At 42.7% G+C, this 23,636-nt stretch overlaps 1 protein-coding gene across 3 annotated transcripts in view; it reads right to left on the reverse strand.

The window, feature by feature from the left end:
- Positions 1 to 919: 919 nt before the first annotated feature.
- The window catches only part of LOC126390323 (ras and Rab interactor 2-like), a 49,203-nt gene continuing 26,486 nt past the window's right edge, over positions 920 to 23,636 (reverse strand). For 2 of the 3 annotated variants that reach the window (XM_050044575.1, XM_050044576.1), the window contains 8 exons: positions 20,894 to 20,966; positions 20,083 to 20,174; positions 12,598 to 14,013; positions 7,097 to 7,179; positions 6,638 to 6,863; positions 6,263 to 6,394; positions 4,582 to 4,745; positions 920 to 4,196 (listed from right to left, as the gene is read on the reverse strand). In XM_050044575.1, coding sequence (XP_049900532.1) covers positions 3,870 to 4,196; positions 4,582 to 4,745; positions 6,263 to 6,394; positions 6,638 to 6,863; positions 7,097 to 7,179; positions 12,598 to 14,013; positions 20,083 to 20,174; positions 20,894 to 20,966 — 2,513 coding nt within the window. In that variant the 3' untranslated portion in view covers positions 920 to 3,869. Of the gene's footprint in view, positions 4,197 to 4,541; positions 4,746 to 6,262; positions 6,395 to 6,637; positions 6,864 to 7,096; positions 7,180 to 12,597; positions 14,014 to 20,082; positions 20,175 to 20,893; positions 20,967 to 23,636 lie in introns of all 3 variants that reach the window. The other variant, XM_050044577.1, reaches the window with a different exon arrangement.

The raw sequence follows: 23,636 nt of genomic DNA on the forward strand, positions 1-23,636 counted from the left end.
AGTACTTTATTTTTAAGCCTTTCCCAAATTTTTCTCACTTATTATTGACTTCCTTATCCAACATAACACTCTTAGACAGTGGTGTATTGACAGCTGACAAGGTGGGTATAGTACCAGGTAAAAGGGTAGGTTACCAAGGAGGAAGTGGGTTTACTCTGTTACATAATCCAGTTGATTTTGGGCTGATAGGTGATTGAACTGTAAACGGCTAGAAAAAGGGATGGGTAACCCCATATACCCGCGTATACCCTCCAAAACACCACTCCTCTTAGAGCTGTCCTGAAACTGACCAAACACGTGCAATGAATTTAAGATGCTTTACCAGCTTCACTTTGGTAAACATAGCACTGACTTCATGTACTCAGTATGGAAGACTTTACCTAAAACTCTTTGCATTAACACTTAGATAAGGCAGGTACTCCAGAAAGGCTAATTTGATGCTTAATAACTCACTAACTGTTCCAGGAAGCTATTCAGTCAGTTGGCATCTACTACGTTACACAATACCTTATTGTGAATATGTGACTTTATTGTTTGGGCCAATTTTAAAATGTATGCAATCAAAGGCATAACCTATGTGTATACATTTAAATCAAAATAAACATATCACTTATGATCAGACAGTAGTGAGAAGGCCTTCTTGTCTTGTACATGCCAAAAAGTGTGTGTGATTAAGATTATTACTGTATGGGAGAGAGCAAGTCTGTACCAGGAGCACCCTTACACAGGAGTGTAGTAGTACAAGCAGGCAGGTGTTTCACCTAGCAACAGTTGTACAGTATGGGCGCACAATTATTGACCAATCAGGAACAAGTAAAGATTCATTCCTCTGTATCTCAGTGTTCAGTTCCTATGAATCCAATAGTGGTTATTTTATGTTTTAGAAGGCAAAACAGGAAGAAGAAAAACCACAACGACAAATTGTTCATTTGACTTTATACATTAAACCACAGAAATGCTCCACAAATATTCCCTTCTGTTTAGACCATGCTCTGAAAATAATTTCTTAATCAGTTTAATTTGTATATGTTTGCAGACTGAACAATGTGTGACCAATTGTGCATTTTACAGCCTGTTGTATGTGAATTACATCTTAGAGATCATGTAAAATCCCGCTGTTCCTTTATTGTCTGGGTATTATTGTGCAACACAGACACCTAATTTTATGCCCAGTAAGTGACACTTCCTCTTTAAAATACAGTAGCAAAGTTTCCTGAAAATAATATAATGTAAGAGTCAGCAAGTAGCCTCGTTTGGAGATATTTTTTATATTTCCACAGTCAGCTTTGAGCTTTACATAACAATTAACAGAGACAGTGTTGTTTTAAACTGACTTTTGAGAAATAACTGGCATAAATCCAAGTCCACTATCGAGTCCAGTACAGAAATATTATGTCAGAATACAAATCTTTAGTGATGAAAAGGAAACATTTGAATATAAAAATATTTCTACACAGGCATACACGCTACAATTGACCAGCAATTGCAGAAAATAAACACAAGAGCAATAAAAATAACAATCATAACTTTTACAATAGTTCATTTTACTAAATAAATCAATGTTTTAGCACTGTGTTGTTTTTTGATTTTGTTTTCTGGGTCACTTTGATGAAAGCTGACTCATCACTGAATGAGAGCGGAGAGCTTTCAGTAGCATACAGAATGTTCAATTTGTTTTGAAGGCACCTGGGATAACAGCAGTTTAGGCAAACGTTAGTTATATAAAATGCAATATAAACTAGATGACCTCTGTTAAAGGTTCTGTATGTAACTTGTTTTTAATGACACCTCTCTCTGAGGCCGTGAAGTGAACTGCTGTCAGCACCCTCTGTAGCCCCAAGCGCAACAGTGACTAACAAAAGACTGACCGTGATCGACCGACATCCTGTTTGATAGAATACTGGAAAATAAATTACAGTCGTATTTAGAATAATGTTGCTATTGGTGTGTTCCTGCATTCAATTTGGACCATTGGCTCCGTGATGCTAACTAGCTTGCCGTTTGCTAATGACCTTATCTGCTGACGTTACAAAGCAACCGACAGCAGATCCATGAAGCGTAGCTTTACAGCTAGCTGGCTAACCTTAGCTTAACTTAGCTACCCCTCATGGATCTGCCACGCGTTGCTTCATAGCTGGTTAAGTAATTTGCAAACCACCCCTGAGAGTCTGGATGAATTAGCAGACGTTATCCACTCAGTGCTACGTTTGCTATCTAGCAATTCGTTCGCAAGCTAATGTTAGCTAACATGAGCCAGCTAAAACCACAATATCCAAATATGTTTTACATGTCACCGTTTCCTCTGGGATTTTTTTCAGCACTAGGGGGCACTGATACTATGATATGGGGCACTGAATTTTGTTTATCAGACCGCAAAGGAGACAAGAATTTGCTAGCGCACCCTGCTGTCCTTCCAGAAACGACTTCTCCTGGAGGAACGCGGATGGTAGCTCTGGAAAAAGACCTTAATTCAGCAGCTCTAACAACCCAAATTCAGCCAGCTCAAACCTCAGCTGAAAGTGAAGGTCTGTCTCCTGGCTGCCACTGCAAAATATATATTATAGTGGACCCTTGTTATGGTGGATGTCGGTGGTTTGTTGATGTTAGCAGACTTTATTTCTTAAAGGTCCCATATTATGCTCATATTCAGGTACAAACTTGTATTTTGGGTTTCCACAGGGACATGTTTACAAGCTTTAATGTACAAAAATCATAATTTTCCTCATACTGCCTGCCTGAATATACCTGTAATCACCCTCTGTCTGAATTATGGCTTGGATCCATGTTTACTTCCTGTCAGCTGATGTCAGTCACACACCGCAAAACATCCCAAAAACAAACAAACAGAGTGTTTGTGTCTCAAACAGTCTTTGGTATACTTGTGACATCACAAATTCACAGAAATCCTGACAGCTTGCTTACAGGCACAGTTTCTGAATACAAACTGTGAGCAATGCTCTGTGAACTGAGCGTTTTGATACTTTCACAGTATTTATAAAGCACCTATACCTGCTTTAATTTTAAAAAGACATGGAAATCTGACTCTTCACAATATGGGACCTTTAACTAATGTTTGCTACTGTTGCACACTGTTGTGGAGCTGAAGAGAGATGCAGCACGCTATTGAGAGGAGTTGACCTTGAGGGCTTTATGCCAGAAAGGGTTTCCTGGTCAAGGTTCATCACTTCCTTTGGATTTTCCCAGAAAATTCGGACCCTGTCCTTTACACAGAAGTCAGTCCCGAGGCTGTTATAGGCAACAAAGAAAGTCGGGAAAGTCTCAGTTTTTAAGTTATGTTACTATCTGTTTACCCATCGGCAATATTAAACAATAATACATGTAAAAGTTACATACAGTACCTTTAAGGATGGTACACCTGTCCAACAATCTGAAGAACTTTTCACCTCCTTATAATACTTCACATACCAAAAACCCTGTAAACCAGCCACTCTAAACTATTCGACAATTTCCGCTCAGCATACCACCTAATCTAACCAGATAGATGGTCCTTAAATGGCTGAATTGTCGACAACCTGAATCAAACTTGCAACTTACCATTCTCAGCCTTTTTTGACCCAAATCTGAGCCACAGTCTTAAAGTGTTTGAGTGAAACACCAGCACTTCCCGCAGTCCATCCTATCCCGTGGTTCTTCATAAAAATAACTCACCATATCGTTTGCATGGCATCATATCTGATCAAAGACTTTTTATATCCGCCTCAATATGCCAATGTACAGCTTGGTTTCTGTTTCCATTCAGACGTCCTCAAATCTATCTACAACACAAACATGTGCAAGCACCACCAGAACACCACAAAACATAACTTTTGTTTAGGATCAAGTGCAGAAAGCTGTTAGTTTCTCCTGCGCTATTCAACTTGAAGGCAGTTCCCATTGTGCATTATGGCAGGGATACAAAGGTTAAGGTTAGGCACTCTCCTGTAGACAAAGTGAAAGACCTGTGCTCGGGGCCGGCTGTGGAGCTCGGCTTTGATTCGTTGAGGGTGTGTGTCCGGGGCGAGCTGCTGGCTGGTGTCCTCAGTGACAAGAAACAGTGCGTAGGTGTCGGGGTCAGGGATTTTGAATTTGTAAGCGCAGAGTGAGCAGACCTCCTCTGTGGTCGTGTAAGGTTGGACGATCAGGGTTTTGGCCGTGCAGCCTGTGTCCACTTCCTGAAGGGCTACACGGAGAAAGTTCTACAGGGAGAAATAAAAAGTCCTGTGTTAACATTTGGAAGTAAATACAGACATTTCAACAATCAATGAAGGAGGTATTACAAATGAATCAAGCACGCAGGCAGAAAAAGTTTTTGCTATCGATAGAAACCACATGCAGTTGTTAAATGCTCCACTAGATGGTGCTTTCTACAAAAGTTACAAAAAGTGAACCACAGATTCAGATCCTCATGCTGAGATGTTAGTAAAATTTGTACATATATTCCTTTTCACCGATGGGAGGTGCAACACAGCACCTTTCATGCACCTTTCCAATGCTGAATATGAAGTGCGGATTTATTTGGAATTGGTACAACTTAGACTCACTGCCTGGATGTTCAAGATGGGTTCAGGTCAGGCGTGATACCTGAAAGTCGTCCACAGTGGGCGCTGAACGCTGAGCAGTGCGCCGTCTGTGCCACTGGTGCAGTGTGTTCCTGGCCTCAGAGCTCAACACCCGGGCTGCCTGCTCCTCCTGGAAGTTCTTGATGAGGGCCATGGCTCCGTACGCACTGGTCAGGTAGTAGCCCCCTGAGTGGGCAGAAATGAGAGAGAGATGCTTGAGGATTTGTGAAGAAAACAAAACAGAACAGAGCTGGTTGTCTAGAAATGAAACCAGCTGACATTAAATGAGTCACATAAAAAAATGATCGAGAAGTGAACACTTCCTCCTTCGTCATGGAAAAATAATCAGAACAAGAATAGGCATTTTCAAAATTGAGGCTTCAGGATACACCTATACTCATACACTGGAGTAATTCCACAATGAGATTACTGTGCGTGCCATACAGGTTGACGCTGATAGGAAAATATTTCATTCTGGGAGGGTCCAGCCTCCTTTTTCCTCTGAGCCTGCTCCAGCCCATTCAAATCAAACAACGACTGGAATTTCCTACCAATGTCAAAAGGACTTTCCTTCCTAAGTCTATGTTTCATAAGCCCCCTTACAAAACCCTCCTGGTAAACTGAACTCAGCTCAGTGAGTGAAAATTACTGCGAGACAAAAATTGTGCATTTATTAATAGAGAATGTGATCATGGAAATGCACATTTTCAAGTTCATACCTGTAGTTAAGGTTCCTACTGGAACATGTATACATGTTTCCTAATACTGTCTGTTCTGAAACACTTGTATTAACCCTGTGAATGTTGATGGTGTTGCCGAACACTTTTATAGGAGAGGAGCATTAATAAGAAAACACTGGTGAATCCCAGAAATCAACGAGTACTGACAAAATGAGGCCCAGTGTCAAGAACGCCCCTCTCATCTGCCTTCCCATGGTCGTGCAGTTCAGAGGATGAGAACGGCACATGCAGCGCACATATGGAAACGCACGCAAATACCAACTATGCTCGCCAACTACAACTCGTGTTAAACAGCAGTCCACTTGCGTGTTCTGATAAAGCTGGTTTATACACCTGATGCAGACTATACCAACGTACATATGAACCATACTCAAGACCATCTTTTCAAGTGGACCTGGGCACAGATCAGTGTACCATGCCCCAATATGGTATACTTTGGTGTCAAGTGTACTCAGATCTGGGCCCAGGTCCCGAATGTGACAGCCTCCTTATGGCGTGACGGGATTGTGTGACAGTTGTAAAAGATTTCTAATATGTGCCCCCTGCCCTTGATCTTTATTGATGTGAGCCATTTTCAACCATTCAACTGGAGGTGTGCCCTCTGTTCTCTGCTTCCTCCCAGACAGACCTTCCGTTGACGGGGTTATACAACAGGCTGTAATGCACATCAACCTCACACCACACTGTAATCTGACTGACCTCATGAGGGAAATATCCAGCATTATATAACCATAAGTGAAGGAAAACATTTTCTGAAAATTGAGACAGCTCAGGAGCCCATGGTGCTGATGGGGTGTGAACCTCCTCCAGTTTCTCTTTGGTTTGACAGGTAAAGGAGTATTTCTTGTTTTTTTCCTTTGAGCTTTTTGCTTACTAGGATTGAGCCTAAAAGAAATAATTCAGCATACACATACTGTATACCAAGAAAGTCATGGAAGATGTGGAGCAACCAGCAGGACCTACCCTCTCCTTGCAGCAGAGATGGGTCCAGCAGCTCCATCATGTACTGGATATCTGTGTCCAGCTGAGGCATGTCACACTGAGCCACCACATAAGTGAGCATGGGTAGGAAGTCATCAGCACCGTACATCCTCCCTGGCAGGAAGCAGACAGAGAGCAGTGAGACAGGTAGGTGTGGTGGGCACACAGGTCTGACAAAGGTCAAGACTGAAGAATCTATTTCAGAAAACGTTTTATATTCCAAAAATAGGACACTGGACTTTGTGAAAAATTATCCACTTAAACTAAAGCTGCCATATTTTGATATATTAGTGTTAGTCTCAGGCTTCATGTCATATGCAGGGTATAAAAATACCTCCATCTCACACTTCTTCATACCTGAGTTATCCTGCATGATGGTGTAGATGAGTTTACACACACGCAGCAGCAGTGACACCTTTTTCTCAGGGGAGTACATCTTGCTCATGTTGACGAATTTGTGGCGGATCTTCTCAATAGCCACGGGGTCAGGGGGCACAGCTCCGTCCACCCCTAACTCCTGGGGCCTCTTGGCCTTAGCCAGGGCCAGGTTCTCCTTTAGCTGCTGCAAAGCTCCACTGCTCACCTGCAGAGAACAACAGACCAAGGTGAAGTAAGGATATGAGTTAGGAGTCTGTTCACCTTTATAAAAATTATGATTGAGAGATAGCGTAAATTAATTTCCTTCCAAAGCCTACAATGCCTCGTATATTTGGGATAAAATTAACCTCATCTACCTAAGAAAGTAGAGATGCAATCTAACATCTCCAACATCCAACAGTAACCTTGCAGGATCACAAGATTTCACTTATCTTTTACCTGGAAGTCATGTAAAACCGTGTCAATCACGCTCTTCAGAGGCTTTAGGACACACTTGTGCATGGCCTTCTCTAGCACCTGGTCTGTAGAGGATGACAGACAAGGCAAAGGTCAATGAGAAACGGACATTTTGATTGTGAAAGCACACCAGTAGATTTCAAATGCAAACAAATGAGAAAAGTTTTACAACGGACAGTGCGTCACTGCCTGTTGTGAAAGCCCAATGACAGGACTCATGACAGCAAATGGAAAATGTTCTTTCCACTACTATAAATGCTATAACCACAACAATTACTGTAAATAAAGGAGGTCAACCCACTTTATCACATAAAAAAAATCACATTCATGTTTTACAAGGTCAACTGACGATTAACCTCAGAGAACACCCACTGGTTAGTGATACACACTAGGGGATTTTGCTTGGTGTAAAGCTGTATTAAACACACATTATGTAATTTCTGCCTTTTGGGGATCTCTAAACAAAACAACAACAAAAGGACTTTGATGATGTCGTGAAGTAGCATGGTATCATGGGAGTTGCTGTCTTCATTGTCAAACAACCATACAGAAACGTTTATACATATATGTAAACAACCACTATAGCTGATAAAAATCTATCTGTCGTGACTCAGGCAGAACTCATGTTGACGATAGACATTATGTTTAGTCACATTTAGTCATTTCAGTCTTATGAAATAGCTGCAAGATAACTTGCTAGCTTTCCATTAGCATTAGATGACATTAGATGACTATCCATACACTGTATAACTACCGTAGCTGACATTATGAGGTGTATTCAATTGCAGACTGGCCCAGTGCTGTTATCCATGGTCAAAACAAGTCACACAGATGGACAAACAAACTAACCAACTGAGGCAGTGGTAGACCAGCAGAGGTAAAATTACTGATTCTGTCAGAAGTGTCTGGTGGCTTTGAAGAGAGCGATACAATGGCTTCAATTGGGCAGTAGCAAAACGTATTTTAGCCACCTCAAAAAAAAAAAAAAGGTCAATGTAAGTGTATGCTATATTCAGAATATACTCTGCATAGACTTTGCCATTTGACAGCCCATTCCAACGGAGAATTAAAGCTAAGCTTATCTAAGCTCTCGTCAAAGCCACCAGACTCCTTTGACAAAAACAGTAATTTTACCTTGCAGAAACCGGGAGTTGCTGGTCTACCGCTGCATTGGCTTGTTAGCTTGTTTGGGTATTATGTGACTTTGCTGAATCCAAACTAACGCTTTTAAACACAATAATGTTGTGACGATATTACATTACCACACACATTAGCTTGCTGGCTGGCATTAGCCTACATATTATGGTAAGCAGCATCGCTGGATTACTAGGTTGCAAAATGGCATACAGTTAAAAAAATGATGCTGTGTGGCAGAAAAAAATGTTGTTCTACTGAAGTCATTATCAGTGTAAGTGTATGCTGTATTTTCATCACTTTACCTTGGTGTCAGACAGCCCTTTCTAATGGGGAACTGAAGTCGTATCTACGCTCTATTCATAGCCACAAGACTCCTTTAACACAAACAGTAATTCAGTCTTGCAGAACACAGTCAGCTGCTGGTCTACCACTGCCTCAATCAGTTAGTTTGTTTGTGTTATTGTGTGGCTTTGGTGTTTTAAAAGGTTAGTTGGGATTCAACAAAGTCACAAAATCACACAAACACACTACCCAATGAAGGCAGCGATAGACCAGCAACTCCTGTGTCCTGTGAGGTAAATTGTCCGTTTTGTGAAGTGAGAGTCTGGTGGCTTTGAAGACAGCAGAGGGGCCTCAGTTCCCTGTTGGAACAGACAATCTGAAAGCAATGTAAAGCTGTGAAAATATAATGTACACTTAAACTGGTATCAATTGTTTTAGGTTGGCCGTTTTTAAGATGGCTTATATGTTTTGCTGCTGTCCCCCTCCACAGCAGTAGCCTATCTTCGGTGTCAGCACTCCTGTCTGCTTCTCCAATCTGGGGGCTTGCTGAACATCACCTACTAAGGTAATATACAGTACCGACAATGTCTCTCAACGCTCACGCCCACTCATTCCTGCTGAGGAAGTGAATCCAATAGAAGGGGCCCACATATACAGTTTCTTTTATCTATATAGGTCCAGTAATTATTCAGCAAGCATTACTCAGAGATGAGTAAACCAAGCAACCATTCACTACATTCACAGTATCAGGTGCTGATAGTTTCCTATGTGCATTTATCCTCCATCTGTTTCTTAAATCTGAATCCTCTCTAATTGCTGGTGTTCAACAACTTTAAGCAACAATAGTAATAAATAACTAACCTCAAAGTCTGACATTCAAAGAGGTTTTACTACGTTACACATTTGCAGTTTAGCTCAGGGGCCACCTGATTGTTTGCTACATGCTTTGAAGAGTTAAAGAGTGGCATATTAGTTAGAGTCTCAGCTTAAGTCTGACCTTGACAAATCTAACTTGGAGCCCTGTTCATAAGTATATCATTAATTCAGCTTACATGCAGGAAAAGGTTGCATTCAGACCTCTACAATGGTTCCATCTGTACCTCGAACCTACATACATAGGCTTCAAATAATTTCCTGCCTACCTCAAAAATGTATAGCATGCTGCATTCACAATTGTGTCTTTTAGTTCACTGGCAGCACTGACACAGCTATTCATGCACAAGTATCCCCAGCCTCCAGGCAGTGTTTATGCAGTGAGCAGCACAGAACCCAATGCAAGTTTTGCAATAGCACTAACAAGCGAGCATGCACATACAAGAATTCTACTCTTGTGGAAATATTTCTGGCTTTATGGTGAGTCAGAGGAATACCAGAGGAGAGCAGGAGTGAATGTGCTCCACTTACACTCCGGCACATGCCCCCACACTGTGTCTAAGAGACAAGTGTTGCAGGTCGCCTGAGGTAAGGGTTTGGCAGCTCTTTATTGAACACTGCTAAGAAAAATAAATCTGAAGTCGAGAACAGGGGGAGGCCCAAGGTGTTTACAGGAGCTGGGCAAATCCAACAGATCCTCGTGTGTACACAGGCAGGGGTACTGTTGAGGACACGCTGTAGACACACACAAACACATTCTCTGAGTGTGAACTTCCTGATTCCCTCCAAAAAGGCTGATTTCCGTTGTATATTGAGCAATGTCTGTTGTTGGACTTTATCTAGAGACGACAGCCTGGTCAGAGGCAGGCCAACCGTGCATACACACAACAACATACCAACAAGCACATACAATAAAATGTAAGAAAAATGCTTTAAGCACATGAAAGCAGACATAAAATATGTGCAGTTTTCTGATTTACATCCCAGTAATGACAGTCTTTTCCTCCCTCTGTTTGTTCTTATCCAGTCACGGCCATGAGTTAGGGCGTGTTGACAGCTGTACACCCTCCCTATGCAAACACCCAATTGTTGATCATTCTACTTCTTCAAGTCACAAAGTATTATAGTTTCAACAAATACTTTAATAAAGTTATTACTTCTAGCTCCTCTTCAGCACAAACATTTTTCTCCCAAGATGTCAGACTTTGAGCCATAACGTAACCACACTCTTCCAAATCTCTCTGTAAACACTCTGAGCACTTCTCCTTTCTTTTAAACATATTCTGTTGGATTGTAGCATGATGTCAGCCAGACTGTCTGCTCACAGGTCTTGGTTTTGTTTTCTTTTTCCACTGAAAAATGGATAGCTGTAATTCCGACACACCTCTCACCACTTAAAAAAATCTACTTAAGTATTTCCCTGGTGCATATACAGCGGATGTCTCTCGTGATCGTGCCACTAACACAGCTAAACTTTTAAACTCTATGGTTACTTTCACGGTCGCTGCACTGTATTACATTTCTTCACATATCGCCTCTCCAAAGGGAACGTTTGTGAGCGTGAGACGCTTGGTGTGCGTATCTGTGGTCTGTTAGCACAACCAGAATGGATCACTTCTCTGTCTCTGAACAAGGCTTTGCTGTTATTGTTTACAATGAACAAGGGATGCGAGATGAGTGCAAAGACATACTTACATATTCATGCAAATACTCAAGTCCACAATAATGGGACTGGAATGAAACGTCCCTTTGATAGAGCTGCACATGCCTGCAAACTTTATATTTACAATCATCATGACCTCAATGGAGGATATAAACAACTTTGATACCAAAGCACACAGAGCTACAGTATACAGGATTTTGAAACAGTCAAAGAGACCATATATCTGGTGAAGCACTCGCCGCCAGCTTTCAGTTCTCTTACATTTCAGTAGGTACCAACTTGTTAAATACCAAGCAGGCCTAAAATTAGGGATGCACCAATTTATCTGTCGAACATCGGTATCAGATGATATTCGCCTTGTTGACTGCCATCTGCAAATAATATGACATTCACAGATGTAGTAGTTTTTCCATTGCATTATATCATTTGTTTCGGCGGGCCAAAAAGCAGGGCTTGAGACTAACGGCGCCCTGTCGTACTTTGGAAACTAGAACACGTGTTAAGGATGCACAGAGATCTTGCCCGGGGCGCTGTTGGGACAAAATGATGCAGTAAACTCACTATAGACATATCAGAGGACACGCCATATTGTTTCCCTGATAACGCTACATTGTGAACGACAAATCTGTGTGAGGGTCCTAAGGACAGAGGGATGTTGTATGCTGTAAAGCCCTGTGAGGGAAACTGTGATTTGTGATATTGGGCTTTATAAATAAAATTGATTGATTGATTGATTGATTGATTGATTGATTGATTGATATTGGCAGGAGGAGAGCTAGTTATCGTTAGCTGTTAGCAGCCGGTGGCTAGAGCTAACAGCTAACAGAGGCTGCACTGAATTATGATGCATTTTAACTTTCAGTTAAAATTAGTATTGGGTGAAGGTAAATATTAACATTATCATGATGGGATCAAATGTAATTTGCCGAGAAATAAATTCAGTTGTTTGACGCAGAATTTTGTTGATTTTTACAGTTATATAAAACAGATATTAGAGAGGGAGTGATATATGTTTAGTAAAAAGAGTCATAGTAAAGATGGTGTCATAAATTTCTATGATTGATTCATTCAAAAATAGCGTAATGAAGGGCTGAATGACTCTAATACAAATATATGAGCTTCGACTGCACTGTAAGCTTATTCCAACCAACAGAGGCCAAGAATAACTTACTGGGGCACAGCACGCTGGCATTTCTGTAACTCAACGCCAGTTATTAGGAAGACTAATATGGAAAACTTCAACTAGCCTGTCTGATTCCCAGGGCAATGGCCTGCCTGGGCACTCACTGAACATTTTCAATGAATGAAGTCATTTTGAAATCCTTTTCTGAAGCAACACTGAAGAGGTTTTACTTCTCAAATTGTACTGGAAGGAGAACATGTAGATAAGTGAGTGCCGTCAGAGACGGGGTATGACTAAAAGATCGCACACACGCACACATGTGATCACGCAATCATGAGCAAATGTTTCATTTAGTCAGGACGCACCATGCATGTAACACATCTCAAAAGTACAAGTACAACTTACCGATCTGGTCCTCAGGTATGAGTGATTCAATAGGAGGGTCCAGCTCAGAGCTCTGGCGCAGGTAAGCCTTCATCTGTGTCAAAAACTGCCTGAGAGTCTGCAGAAAATCAATCCCTGAGGTGTGACAGCCTCGATTCTCCTGAACAAAGTTGATATAGTCTTGGACCAGGGACCCAAAGTATGAGCTTTTGTCCCTGGACAGCTCAGCAATCCTTTTCACCGCCCGTCTCTCCGGGGTCATCAGGGAGCTCAGCATGCCGCTTACTTTGCGAAACCGTCCCTTCAGGGCCCTGGGGAGGATGAAAGAGCCGCCACTCAGGCTCACACCGACCCTTCGCCTCCGCGCCTTGAACGAGGGACGTAGACGCATCTCGAGGTCCGTTTCCAGACTGACCCCGTAGTCCTCCTCCTCATCTTCTTCCCCATCCTCGTCGTCGTCACTGCTGTCCTCCACTGGGTCTTGATGATTAAGGTGTCTGGATGGGCTAGGGGCCAGGCCCAGGGAGAATCCCGGAGACTGCGAATATTCCAGTGAGTCAGAAGAAGAAGTAGACATGCTCATGTCACTGAGCCGCTGGCGTCCCCTCTCCTTCGGATGGGACGGACTCCCGGCGTTATTCTCCAGTAGTACATCAGCAGGGACAGCAGGTGGAGGCTGGCAGGTGGGGAGCTTGGCACGGGACAGAGCTCTGGCGATAGTCTCATCATCCAGGGCAATGTGGCAGCGGTGAGCTTCCAGATCAGGCTTCTTAGGCCTTGGAGGTGGTCGGTTTGAAGGCACGGAGATCGGCGAGCTTGCAGTTTTGGACGGGCTGCTTTGCTTGGCACCCATTGATGGCCGAGCGGGTGCTGGGCGCCTGACGGAGGACTGTTGTTGCCTTGTAGAGACAGCAACGGCCACTGGCATGCTCTTGGGTCTGGCAGTGGCTGCTGGAGGTCCAGGTGGAGGTGGGGCAGGGCGCCGGCGTGGCATGGAGCGGGGAGGAGGGGGTCGAGGGGGAGGGGGGCGTGATTTGCCGTTCAGTTTGGTCTTGTCCACGTTTGACTCGCTACCTTGACTGCTGCTTAACAGCTTCTCAGATGACTGCCCTGCATTCTCCAGGTTGCTACTGGACTTGACAGCATGTGAAGGTGGATCGTCTTCACAATGGCGGTGCTGATGAGTCTGGAGAAACAGGGGGTTGACGAAGCACAGAGGACCACTGGAATGTCTCCTCTCCAGATGAAAGGAAGGTGGAGGGGCGTGGGACCGTAGGGTCGGGGGTGCACTGTCGCAGTGAGCCCCGGTGTGTCTCTGCTGTGACCCCTCGACCTCCCTGTTCCTGTTGGTCCGCTGGGGACTGAGTGTGCGGCTCAGAGGGCGACAGGGACGAGGAGAAGTGCGACGCTGACTGCACAGGGCAGAGTCCCAGAAGCCTGTAACACACAGAAACAATCAGAGTCAATCATTAACTAACCTTAAGCTAGACACACACTTCTCCTGGGACAATTCAAGGCTCAGAGACAGGATATGTCCTCACGTCTTTAGAAAAAAAGACCAGTTAAAGAGAAGTCGAGACAGAACAAAGACAGCACTCTCAACTATTTCCTCTCACCAACAGTTCAGACGTTTCCTCAAAGTTTTCCACAGTTTTCTCTTTGCCTGCCTCTCTGCTTTAGCGTGTCTTTCGTCTTGCTGGTGGCAAAGCGTTGTGAGTTCAGCCCCGTGTCTCTTGGCTCAGATTCACTGGGTGCCGGCACACACCCAGAGACAGAGAAGGAGTCGCCCATGCTAATCACAGAGTGGGAGGGCACTAAACACAACACACGGCACGCAGTTCCAGTTCCTCCACTCCTTCTTCCTGCTCTGTTTTCCTCTCTCTTGACTCTTCACACTGCTGACCTGTGTCTCCCCTAACTTAGTAGTCTAAGGACAGTTTTCTGTTGTAAAATGAAGCTATAGCTCACAGCAAACCTTATGTATATACATGAATTCCTGCCTCTGTTTTTTTCCATATTGACAGTGCAGTGTCCCACAACAGTGGAGGACATGTGCTCCCATTTTGATGTTCCTCTGTGCCTTTCCACTGAATTACTCCATTGTTTTCAACTATTTGGCAAGACGCTAATACACTCAGCTTTAACAACCACTTGAAAAGAAAGATTCTCCTATCTCCAAGCATGAATATCTAGTCACAACACAATGATTTCACCAAACTGGAAAAAACAAGGCAACAAATCTTGCCACTTCAAAATATCTATGCAGTGAAAGCTCAGTGTTGTCTGTCCCCGCAGGCTATAAATAGAATCGTTACTCTTGCATTCCTGGAGCAATAAAAGACGCTGGGTGCAACGGTTTCATATGTCTCACAATCACCTCGGACTCAAGTCTGCCTGTGGTGTTCTTACTGGTCCATGTGAGCAATGGTCACCTGACACTGTGGAGTCTGTCTGCAGCAGGCAGACGACTCGCAACAGCACATATGGCAACATTTGATTGAAAAAGAGCATACCATAAATTTTCAGGTACACAGATACATTTAGTTTGTGTCCAAAGACCGGTCACTTATGGGCTGAGTAAAAAACATCAAGGAGGGGTGGAATAAGCTCACATGGTAACTTCAGCATCATGATGTATATTTCAAAGGCACTAATCCATCTATAAAACAAACACGCCACACTCAACAACTTGCTGCTCCAAGTTTTTTTATTTTTATGAAACACGAACCGTTTTCATTCACTAATTCAAATCACTTGCATTTTTTGAGGGTTGAGGTTAAATTAATGTCAATTAAATTTAACACATCCTGCTGACTTTTCAAACTAAAAGCCTACTTTGAACGGGGGCAATTGTGCATTTTCTGATGCAGAGTGGCTTTTAATGTGAAACATCTATGCAGGAAGGCTTTAGTGTCATTGAAGGTGACTTAAAAAAAAGCAAAACTGAGGCAACAGTAAATACTGAGGGAACGTTTAAACGGATAGTGCACCCAAAAAAGAAAATTCAGCCATTATCTACTCACCCATATGCCGATGGAGGCTCAGGTGAAGTTTTAGAGTCCTCACAACACCTGTGGAGATCCAAGGGGAGAGGAGGTAGCAACACAACTCCACCTAATACAGGCTTATGGAGCCCNTACACTGCGTTCACGTGTATGCGCTTGCACGACTCCGTGAGACATGGGCACCGCCTTCATGTGTGTTCACGTGCTTTCGCTGGTCTCGCGCAAGCGCACACACGTGAACGCAGCGCACAGAGAGGCAGTTAGAGCTACAGGCTACAGTGAGGCTAAAAACAGAGTTCAAATGATGTTTTTCGAAAAACAACTTTTTATGTCGGGGCTTCAGGACACTAGGATCACTACGGACAAGCAGTATGGAGATATTTTGTGGTTTTTAATTACGTGTTTTTGGACGTTTGAATCTGGGGCGCCGTCAGCCTCCATTAGTTGGAGTTGTGTTGCTACCTCCTCTCCCCTGGGATCTCCGCAAGTGTTGTTGCTACCTCCTCTCCCCTGGGATCTCCGCAAGTGTTGTGAGGACTCTAAAACTTCACCTGAGCCTCTCTCGGCATATGGGTGAGTAGTGGGTGAATTTTCATTTTTGGGTGCACTATCACGAGAACTTTATCGAGAAAACATGTTAATGTGGATGAAAAGCAAACAGCTTAGATGGCAAATTAAAATGGGAAAGGATCAGAAAACAGGGAGGGCCATTACTAAAACACACATAAAACAGGGGAAATAGAATAAATATGTCTTTTTCAAATAAAGACCTGGCGCTGAGGTCAATATTTGAGAACCTATGGCATTATGGAAGTCCACTGACAAAACCTTTAATGGCCTAAATACAGCTTCACTGTGTGCATACTGAAATTTGCTGAGTGATAAAGCAGTTGGTTATGCAGGGTTTGGAAGTGTGGGCTATATCAACTAGTACTGAATTAATAAACTGGCTTGTTTCAGGTACAGGACGCATTGATTGGATTGAATCATTTAAATCAAAATGTAAAAATGTAAAACACCCAAAAGGTTGCTCTGCAGCTTTGCACTGCCTCTGGTACAATCAGGTTTTCATTTGAATCCTTTTAAAACAAACTGTGCTCCTTTTTTACACAGTTCTATGTAGTTTTACCTGTTGGAGGACCGCAGAGCCACGTGAAGGGGAAAAAATAATGAACCAGCCGAATAAAAACAGAGAAGAGTTGCGCAATGCCCGCACAGGCAAGGTTGGTTTCCGTGGTCAGTGTAGCAATTTGTTTATAATTATAGTGGTTGCACGCTGTTGTGGGCAAACAGCAACAGACTTGTTTCGCCGCTTGCGTGTCCCATGTTATTCGACTGTAATAGAGACATTAATGACTCCACTGAATAACAAGACAAAGAGACTTCAGCAGTGATGTGCAACTTTACAAGATTTTCTAATTTACAATGAAAATAAATTAATTCACACTGGGACTATTATTAAACTTTGAACATAAACAGGGTGCTGGAGTGCATAAATAATATCAAAATAGAGCTTGAGGCTCCCCAGAACCTGACAGAGGTCTGGACTAAGCCCCAAATGTCCTCAAATCCTAGAAACACCCCTGCATACACCTGACCTGGGCGGGGCTGCTGCGACTGGATTTGCTTCTTGGCAACATGACTGAGGACACCAGACGTTCAAAGGTTGACAACACGCAATTCATTTAATACTTCACCATCTTAGTTCGGTGTGTAAGCACTCTAACATTTGCTAATTAGCAGCGGCATTTTGCAGGAAGAAAGTCATCAACAATGCAGTATATGACAAATTCAAAGGTTGACCTGATGATTGTGCTCAAATCAAGCTACAAATCCTGAAGGGGACATGATTATCAGTGAAAAATGTCAGAGCACTTCATCCAGTACTCTGGACATACGTTGGTTTGGATCAAAGTGGCGAACCGACCAACCAACCGACCGACCCAACACCCATCCCTAAAGTCCTGCTGCCAGCTTGGCAAAAGACGCCAGTTGAATCCCACTCTCATGAGAAGCTGACTTTGCTACGATCATCATCAGCTCTTAATAAGTCCCTAAAATGTGCCTTTGCAGCAGAACAACCCCCTCCATGGCCCTCTGCAGAGGCAAATCAGCTCCAAAGTCACTGCAATATTTAAATGCCTCTGGCACTGTTTGTTTCATGTGTTTGTGTTTCACATGTGCGTGCTCAGATTCCACAACATATAATATGATCGTCTGCGTTTTGTCTCTAAATAGAAGCTTTCCAGTGGTGAAGGGGAGTTTCCCTTACTGACTGCATGAGTTAACTAAGAGAGGCTCACACGCTGCCTCTGCCCCCCCTTCACAACAGATGAAAGAACAGCAGTGCAAAAGCCATTTGAGCGCAGCCTTACACCCACTTCTATTCACAGGAATGTCAACACGCAAATATAAAAGCGGCTCTTCATGTTTGTCAGTAGCTTTGACACAGTTTAGAGCACATTGTTTGTTAGCACTCACACTTGAAAGGCTTGTGCGCTGACACACGTCTGAATGTGGTATGATGGTATGTATGTGTGTGTTTATGGAGCGCACAGCCTACTGAAGCTTTCCACTGGCCACTCCCTTATCCCCCACACTAAGCACTGAGCTATGTCGTAGGATTCTACTGTAGGAAGCTGACTCACTGCAGTTTCACAGGAGCTAAGCTGAGAATAACTTGACAGAGATGAAGTGACTGAATCTGCTGTGAAACCAGAGCTGAGTGGTCAGCGTGAACTGACAAAGACAAATAAATAAACTAACAAACTTTCTGTATTTGCTTGCTTAGTTGACTGTTTGCATGTTATAGCAGGTGGAGAAGTTACAGGCAGCCACACTGGCACCTCTAGGTTTAAAAGAATACTGATGTTTTAACTTCTGAGGTCTAATCTTTATATATTCTTTACCTTAGCCACATTATTTAATGGTAATGTTTAAGAAATAGTGCAGGCTTATTCCATTTTTTTTCAGAGAGTGAGATCAATGTCACCCTAATTTTTCTGCATTCATATTTTTGCTACAGAACTGGGAGCCAGTATGCAATTAACATGGCTTTACTATCAAAAAAGCCATTTTTGGCCAGAAAAAGAGCCACAAAAACATACTTGAGCCTTATAATGAAGGTTACACAGCATATTTACGTCTAAATGAGCATTCATTAATATGTTTTAACACAATGTGGTCACTCTGAAGTGTGCTCCTTATGACTGGTTTGGTTCCTTAACGTTGTAGTGTTGGTGGTGAAAGCACCATTAAAGCATAACACTTCCCTTTCTGGAAATGTTATGCTTTTCTTTGTTTAGGTTAAAATGCTATTAATAAGCTGATGGCACACTAAAATGTAAGTGAATTCCACCAGAGATAAAAACTCATAATTATACCATTCTCATATGGTTCTAAGAAAACGTCGCATAACATTTATTATTATTTATTTAATTATTATTCTAAAACTCATCAGTCATCACTGACTCCGGTTGAGTTTTAAAACTCCGGGGTTGCGTTTGACTGTCTTGGTTGTAACATTACACTCCCTCTCCTCTTCCGTGTATCTAACGTTACCTTGCTTACACCTACGTCTATTGTAGGCGTAATGAGGACGTAATGGAGGAGGGGGGAGTAGGCCTTTGGAGGGAGTTGGAGTTTTTTGTGCTCAAAGTGTTGTGTGAAATGCAAGTAGGTACAAGTACCTTTAAATTCTCTCTTTTTTTTTTCCTTTTTGGGATTAAGAATTCATAGCTAGCTTAGTTAGGGAGACTCAACACCAGCCATTGCTATTGAGGTTTGGTAAAATGTAGGGGAAAAGGCACCAGGACGTAGACTAATGTAGCACATTGTAGTTCACAAAATGTTAAAACATTTTATTACACGGCTCTATTAAATGCTGTATTCTGATTGGTCAGTCGCGGCATTCAGAGGTCTGATATTACTGTGTAATGACCATTGCTATGTAGCCCAGCGTTGCTAGGGACGCTGCCCTGACAACAGTTACTTTTTTATCGGGCTAACGTAGCCGTTACCGCTTCAAAATAATAATTTACAAGATACAAAGATGGAGTATTTTCATGATATAACTTTTAACATATTTGGTGAGCATGAAAATCTTGAGTCATGGTTACTGGCTGAAGATGAGAAGAATGCCGGAGAAGAGAGGAGACACAAGATTGTGGATGACAGGGAGGTTGATCGTTGATCTTGATTCCCTGTAGCTATTGTAGCACAGATTCAGCCGTTGCCGGCAGTTTTTTTTTCTCTCCTCCCGATTTAATTTATAAATCAATAAAAATCGTATAATTAATCAATATTCTGTCTCAAATTATTTATTTAACTGATAATTAGCCGCGTCGGGGTTCTACTCCCCTGTCGGGAGTTATTTTCCCAGTATTCACCGGCTCATTACACATTATCCCTTACTTCTTATTCAGTATATAGGCTACACACATAAGAATCACTCCCGGCATACAACAGTGATTTTAAAAAATAAAATAATAAATGAGGCTACCTGCTCCAAGCTGAGCCACCTCCTCCAGGTCTTTCTGAGTCTTAGCAGATGCAATGGCCTCTGGGAGTTTGAGTGTGAAAGGCAGGACATCCCTGAGTGAAACATGAACAGGCAATAAACATGAATATTAGAAATACAATATAAGAAATGATTAAAACATGAATTAGGATGCAACAGTAGTCAGATGAAGCTGCCTGCGTGAGTTTAGTTGTACAACTTAACACTGACACATCTGTGTCGTTTATCGACAATAACAAGTAAATGATTCTGTCTTTATGGTCGGGGTCATGAAGCACGTTGTCCTCATTTGACAGTGATATGCACTAACACACACTGGCATACAGAGAAGTGAAAACACTTTCAATCATTGCTCATATAAACATGCTGACACAACCTTTGTCTCCATTACAAAGGAACAGATATGAAGATCTAAAGATATATAGAGCAAACATGTTGGGATTGAGAATGTAGATCAAAATTAATTTGAGATATAATCCACAATTGTACACTTTAAGAGGCCTGTTTGATTTGTGGTCATCTCTCTAACTGAAACAAGTGCTGTGATGGGTCCTGCTTGCACCACAATTTCCCTTTATTTCTTTAGTCTGTTGTTTTAAGTCCTTTGTGCGTCTGAGTCTCTCGAGCTAAAACAAGAAGTGAGAGCCTTGGGCATCGAAAGCTGAGTGCTTACTCGACAAACATTATTTTCATCCATGGACTTTCCATCTTCGAATCACCCTCTCATTACAGAACAAAACACGGAGAAGCTGGGGATGTGATGGATGAATAAAACGAATGTTGGTTTGTTTACCTGCTGATACAGTAGAAAGCCACCAGGCGGAACAGATCTGCAAAGCTGATTCCAGATCCCTCCAGAGAAAAGGCTACAAACAAATGAAATGTGTACAGATTGAGTTACAACTGATAGACTAAAACTAGGTTAGATGTCATTTCTTACAGGGAATTTGCATTAAGAAGCTTTATTCTGTCACTTATGTCCGGCCTTGCCAACATCTTACAAGGAAGTTGATTGAGTGAATTGAAAAATTGATCTTAGTCACAATGGAGGTGTGTCACAGGTGTGCTCCAGTGCTTTAACAAATAGCACAACATCCCTGTTACTCATCATCTGTGGCAAGTTTTTCCAATATTTACCATTATTTCATGTCTTGGTTTCAGTGTACTGTACATCTGTATGATGACTAGAGTGGACGACGTCATTGACCAAGTGAGGGCCTTTGGTTTTTTAGCCACGTTAGCAGTGTGGATTTATGGATGACACTGTTGGTTGGCTGATCCTTCTGTCTGGTCCAGACTAAAGGATCTCATACACCTGATGGATTTACGAGAAATTTTGCACAGATGTTCATGGTCCTCAGAGGATAAACCCTATAATTAATTTGGTGATGCCCTGACTTTTCTTTCAGCGCACCAGAGGGTTGACGTTTGTTGTTGTTTTTTAGTGTTGATGCCCGGGGTCGACAACCTTCACTAAAAAAATTAGTTCACTTTAGCCAAAAGAAAAACTTTATTTCCACTTTCAGTATTATATTTGGAGGTATGGCTCTGTTCTGGGGCCTCTCTGCCTTTCCTAGGCCTACACAGAAAGCCTAAAGCAAGGTTTATACCTCTGCATACCTACGACGCAGAGGGCTTTGCAGAGGCGTTGCGTCCCTTGGTCCTTCAACCGACATCATTTCCGGCATTTCGCAAGGTTTCACTTCCTGCTGCAGTACCACAACACTGCCTCGAGCCATTCAACGGGCGTACAGACCATCAGCGCAGTCGTCTCTCTCTTCGTCGTCGTCGCAACATGTGTAATAAGAGCATTTGTTGTTCAATGTCGATCATTTCGAGCTCCAGCAACAGTCTTTCTCTCTCGGTCGCCATCTTCACTGTGACTAGAGCAAAGCCGGAAGATAGACAAACAATGAACGAGCAACGACCATAGACGTCACAGAGTCTAGGTAGGTATATATAAAAGAACACCGCGCCCCCAAGCACTTTGGCGGGGAATTGCATAGCGACATAGACGAGTGTACGCAGAAGCATAAAGAAACTTTAAGGCAGAGAGAGCACACCTCTCCACCCCTCAACACACCTATGTGGAAAGCCTATGGCAGAGAAAGCACACCTCTCTGCCCTTCCACGCGCAAACGAGGAAAGGGCAGATGGTTGGAATCAAGCCCTTGGCCAATGCGGTAATGACACAGCCTTTAGTATATGGGGTGCCTGCTCTACCAGGTGAGCTAGTGTGCTCTCCACAAAGACAACATCTAACCTCAAGATGTAATATTTAGGCAACGCTGGACATGTTAAAGTCCAGGTGAAATGTCATTTTGAGAGTATCTACCTTCAGTATCATACAGAAGTTCCAGATAAAAACAGCATATCCAGGCAGAATTTGACATTGGACAAAATTTGACTTGATTGTTGAAAAGCCAGCATGTCGTAACAGTAAGCCTCCAACACTGACACTGATGGCATAGTAGTATCCGTCAAGGAGAGCGAGACAAAGCTCATGGTATGCTCCGGTTTCTGAAGCAGTCCACTGTAAAAAGCCTTGTGCATAATCTGGAGCTGTCACACTTTCCTTAAACTTAATAAATTCTAGTCAGCTGCCCTTAACCAGGGTATTTTGGGGAAACAAAGATACACCGATGTAGCATGCTGTGCTGGCTGACTAACTTAATCTTAGCTCTGTGTGGCTAAAAGTTGCAGACTGATTGATGGGTGGATGCTGTGATATCATTGGTTGAAATTGCTTTGTGCTAGCTGATAAGCACACATCATATTTTACTTTATATGAAGGAGACGTGATTTGATTTTAATATAAGACTTCAATGAGAAGTGTGACAAAAGAGGACTGGTGATTTGTGCTTTGCCATGAAAGCATTGTTTAAAAGTTAAGTTCAAACCGTTCGTGCACAAAGCTAACTCAACACAGCAGTCAGTATGAGAGGCCAACTGGAGAGCAGCTGACCCACATCTAAAGGCCAGACCAGGCCAAAGGCACTCCCCCCTCCCTCCCTTACTTCTCCCTCCCTCCCTTCCTCCCATGTGTGCTGTCATTTCAGCAGGGAAAATCTACAGCTGGTGTGTCATCACACTTTGGCACTGTCACAGCTCCATGACTAATCCCCAGCACTGAAACACAGCATTTCTGCATATGACTAATTACTGTAAGCTTATAAGCACAGTTTACGTGTAACATTGTTAACCACTAGTTATTTTACTCGCACGTCAAGTGTTACTAAACCCACACGTACACACAGCTAGCTACACTATGTCACCTGTTCAATGTGACTCTTGAGGCAGTACAAACATGTGACCATGACCAAATGTGAGCAGACATTTACTGAAGATAAATGCCTTATCAGCAAAACTTTCCTACGCACAGAGAAGTCAGAAGAGTGAGGGAGGGGGTCCTGCAGCCACATTACATCAGCAGATCAACATGTTATCACTTTACAGCAGCATTGTAGTGGGACAGTCGCACTAATAGAACAGCTAATTTATAGAAACTTAGAAAGAAGCCTTTAAAAGCCCCACAC

The sequence above is a fragment of the Epinephelus moara genome, chromosome 5 (genome assembly GCF_006386435.1).
Source record: "Epinephelus moara isolate mb chromosome 5, YSFRI_EMoa_1.0, whole genome shotgun sequence".
In the NCBI taxonomy this organism is placed as follows: Eukaryota; Metazoa; Chordata; class Actinopteri; order Perciformes; family Serranidae; genus Epinephelus; species Epinephelus moara.